Raw genomic sequence first — 16784 nt, 5'->3', positions numbered from 1 at the left:
ACTAGGTGGTGTCTTCAATCCCTGCTCCAGGTGTGTTCAGAGGAAAGAGAAAGGGGACGATAAGAGGTACAATCACTTCTTTCATAGACCTACATATCCACTCCACAAATATGGTACAGTGGCGGAAAAAAACGAAGGTTATTGATTTTTCTTTCATTGAAATAGAACAAAATTAATTTTTGTATCTGAAAACATGAATATGATGCAAACCGTCTTTTCCCGCCGTTTACGTGACCACTCAAATCAGTGTTAAATTTCTTAATTTCCTGTTTTTACGCAGGTTGCACATGAAAAGGTTTGTATAAAATGATCTGATATGCGGTGTCAAGAGGCGTGGATCCACGGGAGGTAAGGAAATGCAAATGAGTTGAGTTGGAACTGTCCTCAGTATTTTGTGTGCGAGTTCTGTGGTAGCTTGAGTGCATTTGCATGTGGGACACCGAACAGAGACGTCGATTTCGTCATCGCTTGAGTTAAGAGACTTCAATCCAAATCATGAAAATGGTAATGTATTAATTGAAAAACAGAATGTTTATGTCATTTATCATTTCATTTTACAATGTTCTTTGTTGTAAAAAAATATCTTTTAGAATATCATGGTTAACATCTCTCTCACTCTCAATATATTTGTGTGTATGTATATATATATATATATATATATATATATATATACCTGTATATATAAAATTGTGCTTTTGATATTCATATATTACATGATTCCTGAATTTTATATATATCTATATATACATATATATGTGTATATATACTGTATATAATTGTGCTTTTGATATTCAAATAATATTACCGGTACACGATTCATGAATCATAATTATAGTTCATTTTGACGTAGAAAAAAAAGGCGCCGTACAATAATTCTCCCATGAAGTCTTACAAATCTGACAGAAATGTTAATTCAGAACTACTATGACAGATTTTTTTTAAAATTCAACATACAGTACTGTATCAACCTACTGTACAGTAGAGAGAGTCTGAGTTCCCTTGTATGCAAAATGAATCATTTGAATGCTGCAGATTTCACTCCATTGTTAAAAAGGTTTTTATTTCCTTTCCCCCTTTCAGAGGACGCTGTTGTTTTGTGTGTGTGGTCGTACTTTTTACTTACGATTAAATAATCTGATGATAATAATTGTCAAATGAGGAAAAGTGAGTTTGTATTTGCTACAGATGTCTTCCTGTTTCTCTTATGTCATGAAAGGCAGCATTGTCTCTGACTGACTTTCTATGTGATGACATACAAGTGTGATCACACCTAACAGAAGAAAAAAACACCCCCTTAACCTTCCACAATCATTTACACGATGTCAACATTTCTTTCGTGACAATTTACACCTGTGGAGTCCTATGAGAAAACAGACTGGACAGTCGCTCTCATTTACTGGTTGGATGCAGTTTTTAATCTTCTATTTTCCAGTACTGAAGCACAGGTTGGAAAGAAAAAGATGTTTGTATACGAGCACAGTGACACAAAATAATAAGCTGTGTATTGCACTGAACACAATGCATTCATTTCAAACAAAAAGGTTACTCATCACACATCTTTGCCTACTCATAAAATACAACCTAGGTCTATTTGTTTATTTGATAATTAAAATACAAATTGTCATAGTATACTTGAGGTACAATGGTGTCTACAAATCACCCGTTTTTCAGTTTTCTCGTCAATGTAACAAGATTCAGAAGCAGTATACAGTAATTCTAATGAACATAAACCATTGTAATAGAGTTGTCATCTGAAATTTTTATTTAAATGACCATTACCTAATATGGTTCCTTTCTCTACATATCCATGAGGAATATGTGTCTGTTCAACAATAGCAAATGAAAACAACAACAACAACAACATGTTACTTATGGATAAACAGTCAGTATAATGTTTAATGTATTACTTTGGGGGGCGGGGGGGGATTGCTCTGCCACATTAAGATGTATCCAACATTGATTTTTCCTCCCCGAACAAAGTATCTTTATCCATCAGAGAGAGCTTCGGGCTGACTCATAATATTTGACTAATAAAGATTCATGAGAGCACAAACTTGAAGCGAACAAATTGAAACAGCCAAATATTTTTTTGCTCCTTGCAGAGTTTCTTTGGCAAATTGAAGAGCATGTAAGTATGACGACCTCAAATGTCTACTCTTGTGTAAAGTTTTGAGCCAAGCCTCTTTCATCTCCTCTCAGCGGCGCTCCAGCACCACCGAGGAGGACAGGTGACAAAACGTCCCTCTAAAAAGTGCATTTATCACTTTGTGCGTAGTGCCACATTCCAAACTCCATGATTGTTTCAGGCAACTACGAGGACTTTGGGTGGAAACAGCAGGGAGTTGTAAGTAAAGTGTTTTAAAGTCAGCTTTTTTTTTCTTGACAGACTCGACTCACAAATAATGAAATTATCATGGTCAAAATCTTTTTTTTTACAGTGCTTGCCCTCATTTGACTCACAGGCGAGCTAGTGCCTATCCCAGAATCACTAATGTGGGGAATACTCAAAATAAGTCACCAGTCCATCGCAGGGCACATATAGACAAACGAAAAATCACACTCGTATTTACACTTACAATTGATGCGGGGACAATTTAGATTTATATTATGTACAATAATATCAGGCAGCGGGATTGTCAACTCCTTAGCATGTCGGCCTCATAGTGCAGAGGTGCAGGGTTCAATTCCGACTCCGGCTTTCCTGTGTGCAGTTTGCATGTTCGCCCCGTGACTGCATGGGTTTTCTCCAGGTATTTTGGTTTCCTCCCACATTCCAAAAACATGCATGGCAGGTTGATTGAACACTCTAAATTCTCCCTAGGTGTGAGTGTGAGCGCAGATGGTTGTTCATCTATGCGTGCCGTGTGATTGGCTGGCAAACGATTCAGGGTGTCCCCCGCCTACTGCCCAAAGACAGCTGGAATAGGCTCCGGCAACGCTCCGCGACTCTTCTGAGAACAAGCAGATCAGAAAATGGATGTATGGATGGATGGATGGATGGATGGATGAATGGATGGATGGATGGATGTTCTTACTAAATGGGAGAGGCAACAATGTGGACTGTAAACGTTTCAGTGGCCAGAGGATGAGGAGGAGGGTGACATGTATGAAGTCCCTCCCTGCGAGCGTCCAGTTGTCACAGTCCCGCCGAGGCAAGTCGAAGAGAATGTTTATATAGGTAAGAACATTCGCTCACACACAAAGAGAATCGTTGTACAGCGGCGCCTTGAGAAACGAATGACCCTCTTGAAAATCCAATGTTTTTGCTTTGACATGTGAGCGCTGTGTGGCGGCAGTGAATTCAATTCAATTTACTTGACAATAATCTGCACATTGCCAAATAGTGAACAGTTTGACAAAAAGAGTCTTCAAGCCATGTATTGTCCTTGCCGGTTGAAGGTGACCATCAAAGAAAAGAAAACAAAGACAAAAAACTGCATAGCTAAGCCTTTCAGGTCGATAACTTATTGTTTGTGCAAATTATCATCTATGATGCAGTGCTCTAGCCCTTTCAGCAGCAGGTTGAACACAAATGATGTGCAGACAATATAGACAAGTACATCTGTCTGTCTTAAACTGTCCTAAGGTCGCTAAGGCGAGTGCACCAGAAAGAGAAGCACAACATTCAGTGGCTGCAGTGTGAATTTTTTTTTAAAATTCCATTCAACTATGTATGTTTTTCATTCCGAACTGAAAAAAATGTCCATAGGAGTGAATGCGAGTGTGAGTGGTTGTTTGTGAGCTCTGTGATTAATATTAGTCGAGTGTGTGCCCACTTCCTGCGCAAGGTCACCTGGGTTAGACAAGTGCTAAAGAAAATATTTTCCACGTTTGTAATTTTTTTCAGAACGAACCCCGAGTGATGCAGTCCCACGACGGGCGGCTGAGCCCACATCAAGACCAGGTGGAAAACTTCAGGTAAAGACACCAAATGTGTTGTGTTTGTCTGTTTCTGGTCATTTTACAATATATTTGTAAATCCTCTGTCTTGTACAGAAGCCTCATCAACAGGCTAAGAAGTTTAACGGCAAGAAACGTGAGTAACACACACAGCTTACAGTGGCATGAAAAGTATACACTGTAGACTCTACAGTGTAGAGCATAGTGGTTCGCACATTTGCCTCTCTTCAAAGGCTGAGGGTTTGGATTTTGCATGTGCTTCGGTTTTGTCTATTTTCGAATATGCATGCTTGGTACACTGAAGACTCTGACATAGGGATGGACAAATATTTAATGAACGTATGGGCCAGGTCTTTCATAGAAGAGATAAATAAAAAAGTTATCTTGAACATGATGTTGAGTCTTCTGTAATCCTTCAGCTCCTGAGGTCGACAGAAACGAGAAGCCTGGCAGGAAAAAGATGGCGGCGCCTCCTGCTCCCTTTCTTACGTCTACCATTGAGGAAGGTGCAGTCATTCATGTCAACTAATGCAATTTTTTTAATAGCAAGCATAACATCATTTTTTAATATAAGCATGCATTCTCCTACACCGTGTGGACAAATGTATCGGGACAGCTGGTCAATGACCCCATAGGGAGATGAAATAAGGGCAACTTCAACTCTTCATGGAAGACTTTCTCCCAACATTTTGGTGTAGCAGAATCTTGCATTGATGGCGTCCCCATGTCTCTTTGTGCAGCAATAAAAGTTGGGCAGAGAGATATTATCTATCTATCTATGTTTCTGTTGGTCACATTATTGGTGGGGGGAAAAATATATATATATATTTATATATATATATTTATACAGTATATATACTATATATGTCACTATCTTTCTCTATCTAAATGTTTTGTCTGCATTTCAGATGTCTATCTGGATCCAAATGAAGAGCAGGTAAATTAATTAAAATGTAAAATGTGAATATTCTATGCGTGGTGCAACATCATAAATATCTAAAACAACAACAAATTCTTTACAGTATCAACTCTATTGTAATTGTCCAGCGACAAAAAGGGAAATGCACAAGATGTATACGGAACTGTGTAAAGCTCATTTTTAAACATTACAAAACATTTACATGAGACTCATATCTGTCTCATATCATTTTCTTTTAGGTGTTTTTTATATCAATTATGTGAATCAAATCTCCAGAATAAAATGAGCCTGTTTTAAAGTCAAATGTTGTCCACCGTACAGTACAGTACCATTCTCATACATCAAACGCTGTGTGTTCTCATGTTTCAGAGGACTCACGACGACCTGTATTTAGAACCAGCAGCTGGTAGGGCGCATGAATGTGGACTAGATTATCTTGATTCAATGTTTGCATAGTTTGCATGAAACGTCTTCCAGATCTGAATTTCATTCCCTTCCTGTCCCTCAGCTTGCCCTCTGACCCCCCGGAGCCCAATGAGAATGTCATCATCCACCAAGACGTCACTGATACATTCCCCCATGTATGTCCTCATCGATCAATGATACACGGCCACAATATTCGGTGCACCTGCACAATCTAATACAGTCCAGATGTATCAATTATTTTGCTATACTCATGTTTGAGTGTGAGCACGGATGTTTGCTTGTCAATGTGTGCCCTGCGATCGGGTGACAACCAGTACAGTACACATATTTCACTACATGTAGCCTGACATGCTTTCATCCTGCAGAATGAAGCCTCCGCTTCCAAGAGCAAAGTCAGTGAGTTGTCCATTTTCGTTTCCCGTTGAAGACATTGGAACTTTGCATTCCCATTCATCTAGTTAAGAGAACTTAGTGCAGCTTCTTCCTTTGGCACACCGTTACATCTATTTCCTTCCTTTCAGAATTCTGTCCTGCCTTCCTTCCCAGAGGTAAAATCAGGTAGAAATGCTTTTCTTCCTTTTTTTTTTTTACAATGGATATAACAAGTCTTCACATTTGCCAAGTTCTAGCTGAAGAAAAACAGTTCCAAAACATGATGCTGCCTCCACACCTCACTCTACAGTCGGTATGGCGTTCTTTTGGGGCAACCACATTATCGTCATTGTTATTATAAATATTCTGAAAACAAATCAGATAAATTCTGGAAAAAGCTTTAAAATTATGGTCTCGGCTCTTTTTTTTTTAATCACAACCTGGCATTCACACAGTGGGTGTGTAGACTTTTTATATCTACTGTTAATGTGATAATCTGGTGATGCTTAAGAAAATCAACATATCCAAACATTTCAATTCCTAACTTTGAAGGAAGACCCGTCACCTCCAAACTGCCCTCACCAGGGGAGGGTTTTAAGCCCCCTCTGCCAGCAAGTCGAAAGGACATTATGCTCAGGTCAGTAACCAAGTGCAATCGGATAAAGTACTCTAAATACGCGTAACATTGATACACATTTTAATTCATATTGGCTTAACTTTGTAGGCCAACATTATACTAAAACTTTGTTATTAACATTTCGGTCTGCATTTCAGCCATGCAAATCCCCACATGCTGATGACTAAGCATGCAAGTAAGCTCATTTATCTTTCACCCCAAAATGCATAAATCATCACTTTAATAAATTACAGATTTTTAGAGTTGGAATAAAAAAACATTTTATTTTCTATTTTGAGTCTCTGGTGGTGGGAGAACAACCAAACTATCCGGGAATGAGGTAAAAAAAGTTAAAAAAAGTTGCATAACGGAGACATGTCGACTTATATTCAAGTGATATCATGTAGGACAAAGATTGGTTTGCTGGTGATTGCAGCAGGAAAACAGCAGAGGATCTCTTACGGAGAGTCAATAAGGTATTGTAATCCTTTCATGTTTCACACAGGTGTTGTTTCACACAGAGTCAGATTTATGGATTTTCTTTTTTTTATGACTAAAAACTCGAAAACTAAAATATTGTATATAACATAAAGCAAAACAACATAACAAATCAACTTTTCCACAATGCTGACATTTATTGAGATGCATCTGTATTGATCTTGGAGCCCAATTGCTGTGATTTGTTGATCTCTTTGTCCTCACTGTAGGACGGCACCTTCCTCATCCGTCATAGCTCGGCACAGAACGCCCGGCAACCTTTCACCCTTGCTGTATTCTACCATCAAAAGGTCTACAACATTCCCGTCCGCTTCCTGGAAGAGATGCAGGGCTTCGCTCTGGGAAAGGAGGGCAAGAAAAGTGAAGAGGTAAACTCAGATTGGATGGTGTAGATTTGTAGAATTTCGATATACATTTGTCAAACATACACACATGCACACACACACTGATCAGATTTTTTCTGTCCGCCATCAGGTTTTCACCAGCCTGGAAGAGATTGTCATGCACCATAAGAAGAACCAGCTCTATTTGATTGACAGCAAGAGCCAGGCCAGGCACGCAGTCTATTTATCTCACACCTCGCGCTGTTAACCTCACATTTTACAGAATCAGATATGATATTTATACTGAAAATGTTGTCACACCTTACTGGACACAAAAACTACATGTAGTTACATTTCGCAGCATTAGGTACCCTTGCAGAGCTGCTTATGAGGGGACATATTATGGAAAATTGACTTGCTAGACAAGTGATGAACAAGTCTGCCACACAGTTTTGGAGCCCATGTTTTGAATCTCGGCTCCAGCCTCCCTATAGTGATGCATGAAAATGTTCTTATTTCACCAGATCATTGGATTCTCGGGGCATTGAATCAATGGCATCTGGATTGTTCTGATTGTTTTAGCAGATTTAATCATGCACATTGGCTCAATAGGACACCTCTAGCAAGAGTGTTGGTGTGGAAAGCCAAGTATCGATCCTTTAAAGGGGAAGTCAAGCCAAAAAATGTCTTTAGAATGTTATGTTCTACTGTATGTACCCCCACTAGTCAAATCATGGCATTTTGATTTATATTACATTTGCGGAATATGAGTTAAGTAGTAAAATCCAGCAGTTTTTGTCCATCTAAGGGGCCGGCCATTTTAGTTCTGTCGACTGAAGATGACATCACAGTTACTCAGGGCTCAGGTACCACCCAATCATAGCTCAGCTTCAGAAAGCAGGTGAGACAAGATTGGTCTAGTATTGCACCACTGATTTGTACACAAACAATAAGCCAGTTTTCTACAATGTGTCCCCTTTCAAAAATAAGAGGGAACAAAAACACAGTCCAGACATAAATACAGCACGTGTGTTAGAATGAATTATCTCTTGACATGTCTTTTGAGTGTATTTCAAATCCTGTACCCAATTGCAGTAATTGCATAGAGCAATGATCAGACTTTCTAATCATTCCAATAATATAAATTTTCTGCACTAAACAGATCGTCTCCTGTTCCTCTCCTTTTTTCTTCTTCTTTTTATTTTTTTATGTTTATCATGTGTAGGTTGAGTCCGGGTGGAAAAATAAGTAAGGTTAAATGACAAGTTTGAACTGAGCCACAGGCAGGCATACTTAGAAATAAACAGATTCAAGATAGAGAGTTTAGACAGCAAAATAGGTCAGGAAGGAAGACTGTAAACACACACACACACACACGCACGCACGCACGCACAAAAACACACTGATGAATCAGATGGAGTGGAAGCATCATTAAATTATCCAGTCACATCCAGTAACGGCTAAGCAGCTGCTGCCATGTTATTTTCCTTAGCTTGTGTTTTAGAGGAGCAGAGCAACATAATGTCTCTTTAAATGAAACGCTTGTGAGTTGTGAGGTTGCTGCAGTGGCTGGTACAGCCTAATAATGAACACTGAATGGCTTCCTGGAGACGCTGCAATTTGGCAGCTGGGTGTGAGGCATTCTGCTGTGATGACGTGCTGTGTATTCCCCAGACCGGAGCTCAAGAACATCCTGTGATGACCATTGATAAGAACGGTACGGAATAATAAGGATGGATGTTTAACTACGGTACATTTTCTTGATGGACCAGGACTGCAAATCAATTATTTTATTTTTATTATTATGATTTATGACTTTTTTAATTCTCAAAATAATTTTAATGGGATAGTAAAAGTTCTCTAAATGTTCTCAATTCCTGTTTTGAAGCCATTTTTCAGATTATTGGTACCCTGAGGAGTCATTATAGCCAGATCCAAAAACATGAGGAAAAACACTTCCGAGGTAAATGAAAAATAGAATTATTTAAATTGATGGTGAAGTGCTGACTCAATGAGCGAAACTACAAATGATGCTTTTACTTCTCTACAGAGACCACGGGTCTGCTTACGAACAAGTAGCCACTCGCCTAGTCGCAATACTCACTTAATAGTTTTAATAGTAAAAGTCGTACTGTGCATTGTACAGTAAGACAGAGTGATGAGTGTCTCATTTGCATAGGACAGAACCACCCCTCTCAAAAGTAGGTGGTCGCAAAGACTGCAGTTAAACAAGTGTTAATGTGAAACATGCCTGCAAAGTACAAATGTGAATCTGAACCATATCAGATGACTTGCTTCCATCTCTTAAAAAGATGACAATTCGCTTAAACGTAACTTCCAGTAGTGGAAACTTGAAACTTAAATAGTCAGGGCTACTTTTTGACTGGATCTGCATTGTTCACATCCTGTGAATCTGAGTCACTTCACTTCAGTGCCTCAAGTATTGTGACTTTCAAATGGGGTAGTATTTACAATTGAAAGGCAAGTAAACCCCTTAAATCAGGCATGTCTAGCTCCGGGCCTGGAGGGCCATTGTGCTGCCTGTTTTCCAGCTCTGCCGGCTGCAACACACCTGATTCAGATGATCAGGTCATCAGCCAGCTCTGAAGCACCATGTGAACGTTCTTGATTATTTGAAACAGGTGTGTTGCTCTTGCCGGAGCTGGAAAATAGGCAGGACAGTGGCCCTTGAGGACCGACTTTGGACACCCCTGCCTTAAATGATACAGATTAACTCAAAATGAACACTTTTTGCAATGTATACAGTTTGAACAAAAATAAAATGGAAGCGTGATAAATGAAAATACCCTCTTACTAATTGAGGTGTCAAATGTGAATGGACGGACGGACAGCCAGTCAGATAGATGGTGACATAAACTCACACAAATGTTGATGTTACTTTATATGTATGAAGTTTTACCTTCAATAATATGGTCACTACTTTGCGGCTTTGTCTACCGCAGCAGGGACGGTCTGAAATGTAAACCCCTTGACAAATGACGGACGGCTGTAAAATAATAATAATTATTAGACACGTATGGTATGTCACCGTTTATTTATGTATCATAAACATTTGTTTTGAAAATGAAATTGAAAACCACACCTTCGGTGGGATACTCTCTGTCATGGCCCAGAATTTAATACACTCTAAAAATGTTGAATGACTGAATAACGCGTGTTCGTGAATGCGTTTGTGTGTTTGATTCAATACTGGGGCTGACGAATTGGAAGTTGGAAGGTTGGGTTGAGGAGTAGACGGAGGAGGTCTACGGCGGAAGGATACAGAGGTACACGCACTACACCCCTAATCTTGCGTTGACAGCCGTGAGAAAAATACTCTAGATGTTCACTCGTCTCACATCCTACACTGTCTCGACGTGGATTTTCATTTTTTGACTTCCCAGCACGCGCGTGTTTCTTCCGTGGGCACACCATGGTGCGGTTCCATGCGAATCTTGAGCGTTAACGTGGACTAGTTTTCTTGGCGGAGGTGTGGCCGGTTTCATGACTGACTCTGGGGGACTCTGAATGGGAGCAGCAGACGCTGCGTGAGAGTGAGATTCGAACGTCTTTCCCACTCTCTTCGTCTCCTATATATTCCACTTTTGAGGGGACGTTGGGAGCGGACACTTCAAAAGAGCACCTCCAAATCCTTTCTGGCTGCCCCCCTTTCCCCCTTTCCTTTCTGCGAGGAGCCTTTTGGCGGAGACACGTCTCGAAATGTCACAGATACTGCCTATACGATTCCAGGAACATCTGCAGGTAAGGCAAAAACGCTCCATTAAAAACGAACCCCCTCCTCACCTCCTCTTTGGGGCATTTCCTCGCCCTTGTGTCGGCACACATGCGGCACATGTCGCATTTAATTGGGAATGTGAAAACAGAGCTGCGGGCTGTTGCTCAATATAGCCACAGGCCTGGATTAGCCAAAGGATGACTTGGGAGAAATTGAACACTGTGCACTGTGCGGGTCGTCATTTTTTTACCTGCTGATACGTTAAAAAAAGTAACTGTCATGTAAACTGCACGCGTCTACGCCAATGCAGTCACTTGCGGTGTTTTGACACTTAGATTGCAGTGGAACCAGCTCAACTGTTCTCCTTCTGAGACTAAATGGTTCTAAATGGGCTTCCATGTTGTCATGCAGCTGCAGCAGCATCCTTCCTAGCTCTGGAACTTCAAAGCATTACTCTGTTTGATTCGCATTGTCATAATTGGTTAATTTTCTATAAAGTATAGGAGAAAAATGCTAAAATGGTTCTTATGAAAAGTGTTGTATATAAATTACATAACTGTACCAGAATATATTTTGGAAGCAAATGTTTAAAAAAAACCAAACAGCTCCTAAAGATTAAAGGCAACCTGAACTATTATTAGGCAGTGATTCTTTCCACTCGTACCACCTTGTACGAGTATAGTACCCTCACTTTGAGAATCACTTGGCTCAGAGGATAGCGACTGAAATGCAAAGTGAATGTGTAACTGCCTCTCAGAATTGAAGTTCAGGATGAGAATCTTGCCTGTACGTGTAGTTTGCTTATTTCCTCCCACAATCCCAAAACATGCTTCTCAGAGTAATTGATGACTCTAAATTAGGCGTGTCTAAACATTTTCCTTAGAGGGCCAGAGTCAGAAAAATATTGTTTAAATATTAGTGTGGTTTTTTTTTGCTACTTGAACAGCTTTCTACAAGTCAAATGGTCTAGGGTTTTGCAAGATTTTGGTGTGTTCAGAGAACCTGCAAACTAACAGAATCAGAATCATCTTTATTGGCCAAGTATGTAGAACACACAAGGAATATATCTGCCCCTGCACTGAAGAGCACCCTTGCGCCATTTCTTCATTCAGAACCCAAACAGGAGCAAACTGTTTAAAGCTGACCATTTGGAGAGCTGTAACATTGGGAAACATTCATCTGATGTGGTCACAATTTGGATTCTAGTACAGAGCCGAACATGTAGGAAACAGTTTTTGCTTATCAACATTAATTGTCTTTCTTCACCACAGTGTTCTGAAGAAGCTAAATATTGTGACTTGTTTAATTGGAAATCGTTAATTAACAAATCCCTACAGTATATAAAACTAATTTATTGGCAGCAAATGTCAGATTTAGTATATGCTGTGGCATGCTTAAAAATGTATGGTGACTACAAATGGCCAAAGACATTCTGTTACTATACTGTAAGATCTGTGAGCTAATGTTTTATAATAAATCACATTGACTCAAGCCGACGTCGGAGGACAGCAATATAGCCCGATTTTGAGCCGACAGACGGGCCGCAGACAGACGTAGTGTCTTGTAGCCAATTGACACGTCATAGCCCATGTAGTGTGTTGATACTTTATTCTCTTTTTTTTTGCCGTTTCTTAACATGGAAACAAGGCATGTGTACATACTGTCATGCCTCCATCGACATAACTGACAGCTGCTTGTCAGCTCTCCGACAGACCTGCGTCTTGACGTAAACCCGCAACAACTGGGGCGGGGTCTGGTTGTTAACGGACTTGTCGTGTGACATCTCTCCCGGTCCGAGACAGAAAATGATGTTTATCTGTTTACTCTGACAGCTCGACCATCGCAAGTGACAAAAAAAGTAGTGTAATTTGTATTGCAGTTGTTTGATACCGTTTTTTGTTTGATTCACTGGTACCATTTTTATTTTTAAAGAGAACTGTGGCACAGGAAAACCTAGAACCCTTCTCTGTCAGGGTCAGACATGTGTTTTGCTGCTCTCCTGGCGAATGTCACACATACAGACACACACACACTCCCTTACTTGTCTTGAATATGGTCAGTTTTGACTCATCTCGCTAGTTCACTTTTTCCCCCTGCATTTCTGCGGAATTGTGCTGATGCCCATCCTGCCAGTATTGAGGTGTTTGTGCATTGCAACTTTTCTGAAAAAGATGTTTTCCCATCTAGTTGGTGATACACTCTTTTAACTTTCAAGAAGTGAAGTCTTTAGTTTGACACTTATACACACAATACACAAGTGAGAACCGCTGTGGTCTTTCACCAAGTCATAATTATGGTCAATATTTGCATGAAAATGCTTCTAGGCCATAATAATGAAGCAATAAAATGTAAAACGATCATTATGGTATTGGGGCCGTCGTTAACGAGGGATCCGTATACACGTATGAACCGAATTGCATTTTGCTTTGGACAGTATAACTGTTCTTGCCAGACGGTTGGATCAGTTTTGGCACTGATAGGAGTTTGTATTCACAATTTGCAGCTCTTGTTTCCTGGAATATTTTGATGCAGTTTTCCCATTGATTACAGCAGCCGGTTGAGATCTTTGTTGCTGCCTACAGAGTCTCAGCAAGTACATTTCAAGTCAACTTTATTGTCAAATCTGCTACATGTGCAACATACAGCACAGATGAAATTTCTTTCCTCGGGAGAGAGAGGAGCCGCAGCGGGTGCCCGCGCCGCCATCAAAATCCTCTTGTTGTCTGGTTGAGAGGGAGGAAATTTCATCTGTGGTGTATGTTGCACATACAGCGCATTTGACAATAAAGTTGTACTTGAAAAGAACAGTTAACATAAAATGACAAAATAATACAATACAACACAACACATTAAGACACACAGTCGTGCAATCGTAAAAACTTTTTCCGCATACACTTTGTTGTTTGAAGCGGTTATAGATGAAAGAGGAGCAAGAATCAAAGTGTTTCAAGGTCACTTCCTGTCATCATCTGACTGGGATCACCTGAGGGTGTTTAGCATTTTTATGCTCGCCACATATGGTGATTGGTTGTTAATTGCCATCTGTCGCTTTAATGAAGAAAATACCTAGAAACTCAGTCAATGCCCTTCTTTTTCTTTCTTTTTTTTTTTTTTCCGATCAGTACCATATCATGCACACACACACACACACAGTTATATACCACCCCCACTGCCGGCATATGCCTAGAATTTGTCACGCGATCGGGTATTACTTAAATTAAGATACACTAAAATTTGAAATAGTTACAACAGAAGACAAGATTTCTCCACAACGCAGCTCTTGGACAATACTTAACCTGGTCAGCAGTATTATACGGTCTTTCAGTTCGTTTCCATACTGACAGAACAAAATACAAGTGTCAGAAAAGGCTTAGTGTTCTTCGCTTGGCAGACTCCTTGAAAAAAAAAGTCACAGAATGGCCCTTTAAACAGTCTGGAGGTTAGAAAGTGGAATAAACTGACAGTTATCCGTTTGTCTGTGGAGGAACTATTTCTACCATGATGGCCCGTAGCAGCCCCTCTTCTTGCCGTCGTGCTGCCAGAAAACTTTGTGACGTACCCCCTCCACCGCCCCTCGTCTGTAGCTTGTTGTTATGGGAACAGCAGGCAGTGAAATGGCCTTTCACAAGAAAAAGCACAGAACCCCCGCCTTCCCCCCTCTCCCCGCCTTCTTCTTCTGGCCGGCAGCCCCACTTTTGCCAGCCAAAGATCCTTTCTCCACCAAAGTATGACTGCCTACAGTGCTTGTAGGCTCCTCTATGTTCAATGATGCTTGTGATGCAGGCGGTGCCCTCTGTGGCAATCGCAGGGTTATTAGTTTAAATGACTTTCAACTTTGTGTACTCCTGGGCTGAAGATGGTAAGCTAACTGCAAGAAATCCCGCTCTGGCACAGTCATACAGTGAACAAAGTTGTCTCCAGCAGACTGAAAAATGCTTGGAATTTCGAACCGGGAGACTTTGGGCCTCAAGTTGTTTAGTATTTTCTTTCCAGGCCTTTTATTTACTCTTCTTTCTGCTGTCTGGGTCAGAGTTCGAAGGTGTAACGTAGGCCTAGAACCACTGCACGGTCCGGTTTGATGTATGTTTTCTGGGCCGCATTTAACAATGAGGAATAGCTGTATTGTTTTGGTTTTGGAAGAACTCTCATCGGCAGCAGATCATTCCGTCTCATTTGTTTAATTGTGTTGTATAATACAGAGGGAAACGTTCAAGTCATGCTGCAGGTCACTTCCACAGCCACACCATTTGAAGAATTCCGATTATTTTTTTTCAGATTAGAGTGGGGCCTCTTTTATATGTGGATATAAATCAGATATGCATCTGCAGTATGAACAGTCCGTTGGCAGCCGACCAATACATCATCAAAAGCCAAATCCGCTCTCCAGGGGAGAGTGTTTGGCAGACTACCGTTACTGACATTTGTCTGTGAATCTCCAAAGTTGTTTAGAGTAACACTGTTACCGTACTTTCTATTTAACCCTGCCCCTGAAACATAAAGCAGAGGATGTTTGTTGTGATAGTTGTAATTCAACCACTGAGACGGTTCCTTTGCTACGGCCGCAATGGCGTGACATCATTTTTCGTCGATGTCTCGGTGAAAGGAGATTGAGGAGCGTCATCTCATTTCTCCAAAATATTTCTACCTCCTCCGACCTCTCCTCTCTGTTATTCTGAATTAGGGCCACATATGTGGTTAAGCCGTGTTAGGTTGTAGTTGTACAGATTTGCCCCCCATCTACGCAAACTGTATTTAGTTTATATGCAATCACGTCGTGAGAATAACTTAACTCATTTCAGAATGACTGCAGTATATCTCATGTTTTCATTTAGCAAAAGTTTAGTGCGTCTGTCAACAACGGACCTATTTCCATGTTTGTTCAAACAACATGCCTGCGGACCGGTTGGATCTGCGATTGGTTGAATACGCGTGACCCTAAGTTCATGTAAATTACGCTGGATCCGTACAGGAGAGCGATGATTTTAGGCAACGATAAATCACTGCGGCCGTTAAACGGCGCAAAACATCTGTGGAAGGCCTTGCTAACATGACAGCCAACTGAGGTTAATGTGGCTTTGCTGCTTGGCTGTCTTTGCACAAAGTATAAAATGGCAGCCGGCACCAAACCGCCATGTCGATTTGACTGAGACCCAAACCGACCTGGCGCTCTTGTGGCAGCTAAAACCGCTCAGACGCATCTGGACTGATAGAACCGCGGCCCCGTGTCATTCTTTCGGATGTGATATACAGACCAGGTCAGCAAATTATATCAGGTTTTCCCTCCTCAGGATGTGGCGGAAACGTGATTTCATCATGCGTGTGTGTCACGGGCCACGTATGTGAATGAACTGCGACGTTAAAGAGCATCTGTGTCATTCATTAAGCCATTCATACACTAATTTGGACTTGCGCCAGCATTCTTCTCAGACATTATTATTTTCTTACTTTAAACGGCAAAATACTTTTTCATACACACACTAGCTTGCAGTTAAGCAATACAAAAAGAGAAGTCTCATCCAAAACTGAAAGGAATTTTTCTTGGCTTGTCTGTTAACTATTTGCTACTTACATTCGCAAGTACTAAGTGTGATCACGACAACGACAACCCCGAGCTATACTTGCAGTTCAGTTTTGTTAGCTGCAGTGTAATTTGGAACCGTCAACCACGATGTGACATTCGTTTCCACTGTGGTCGCACGGTGATAATTGATATCTGGAAATTACAATTGCGGTGTTTGACATCCTCATAAGATCACTTTATGACATTGTTGACTTTTTAAATGGAGATACCCAGTGTTCTCTTGCATCGCATGCCAGGCCCGTGTGGCCAACCAGCCACCGAAAATATGCTTACAATTAACACCATGTTTTTATTGTCATTACTGACTGCCAGAGTTGTCCATTAAAGGTGTACCTCCGCTTTAGACTACCGTGCCAAGTGAAGACAATTGGAGATCTGATGCCATCAAGAGCAGCGCCAAACACTAAATATGG

The 16784-nt window shown here is 40.7% G+C and overlaps 2 protein-coding genes across 7 annotated transcripts in view; both read left to right on the top strand.

Annotated features, from left to right (window-relative positions):
- Window positions 1-31: 31 nt before the first annotated feature.
- On the top strand, window positions 32-7636 carry si:dkeyp-117b11.1 (B-cell linker protein). Of its 3 annotated transcripts, XM_052067252.1 has the most exons (20): window positions 32-137; window positions 281-348; window positions 2103-2128; window positions 2200-2228; window positions 2307-2344; window positions 3076-3178; window positions 3848-3918; window positions 3997-4036; window positions 4320-4406; window positions 4809-4837; window positions 5189-5225; window positions 5328-5400; window positions 5611-5641; window positions 5767-5803; window positions 6170-6254; window positions 6392-6429; window positions 6533-6573; window positions 6641-6709; window positions 6941-7099; window positions 7206-7636. In XM_052067252.1, the coding sequence occupies exons 6-20, from the start codon at window positions 3103-3105 to the stop codon at window positions 7320-7322; spliced, it is 990 nt and encodes a 329-aa protein (XP_051923212.1). In that variant the 5' UTR covers window positions 32-137; window positions 281-348; window positions 2103-2128; window positions 2200-2228; window positions 2307-2344; window positions 3076-3102; the 3' UTR covers window positions 7323-7636. The 3 variants fall into 3 exon arrangements, with proteins under 3 accessions (XP_051923212.1, XP_051923213.1, XP_051923211.1); XM_052067251.1 differs by lacking the exons at window positions 32-137; window positions 281-348 and adding an exon at window positions 368-504; XM_052067253.1 differs by lacking the exons at window positions 32-137; window positions 281-348; window positions 6392-6429; window positions 6533-6573; window positions 6641-6709 and adding an exon at window positions 367-504.
- A 2921-nt stretch (window positions 7637-10557) lies between these two features.
- cltcl1 (clathrin, heavy chain-like 1) overlaps window positions 10558-16784 on the top strand; it is a 29654-nt gene continuing 23427 nt past the window's right edge. For 3 of the 4 annotated variants that reach the window (XR_007962613.1, XM_052067114.1, XM_052067113.1), the window contains exon 1: window positions 10558-10816. Coding sequence is in view for 3 of the 4 variants with exons in the window: in XM_052067114.1 (XP_051923074.1) it covers window positions 10775-10816 (42 nt within the window). In the remaining variant the exon portion in view is untranslated. The remainder of the gene's footprint in view (window positions 10817-16784) is intronic. The other variant, XM_052067115.1, reaches the window with a different exon arrangement.

Source organism: Hippocampus zosterae, chromosome 6 (assembly GCF_025434085.1).
Source record: "Hippocampus zosterae strain Florida chromosome 6, ASM2543408v3, whole genome shotgun sequence".
Taxonomy (NCBI): Eukaryota; Metazoa; Chordata; class Actinopteri; order Syngnathiformes; family Syngnathidae; genus Hippocampus; species Hippocampus zosterae.
Note: the sequence above shows the minus strand (reverse complement) of the source record. Positions and strands in the feature narration are given on the sequence as shown.

What these genes read in the sequence shown, in the direction of transcription:
- si:dkeyp-117b11.1 (XM_052067251.1), top strand. An exon ending in TGGATCCAAATGAAGAGCAG is followed by an intron (nt 4,838 to 5,188) that starts GTAAATTAATTA and finishes CTCATGTTTCAG; the next exon opens with AGGACTCACGACGACCTGTA. An exon ending in GTATTTAGAACCAGCAGCTG is followed by an intron (nt 5,226 to 5,327) that starts GTAGGGCGCATG and finishes CCTGTCCCTCAG; the next exon opens with CTTGCCCTCTGACCCCCCGG.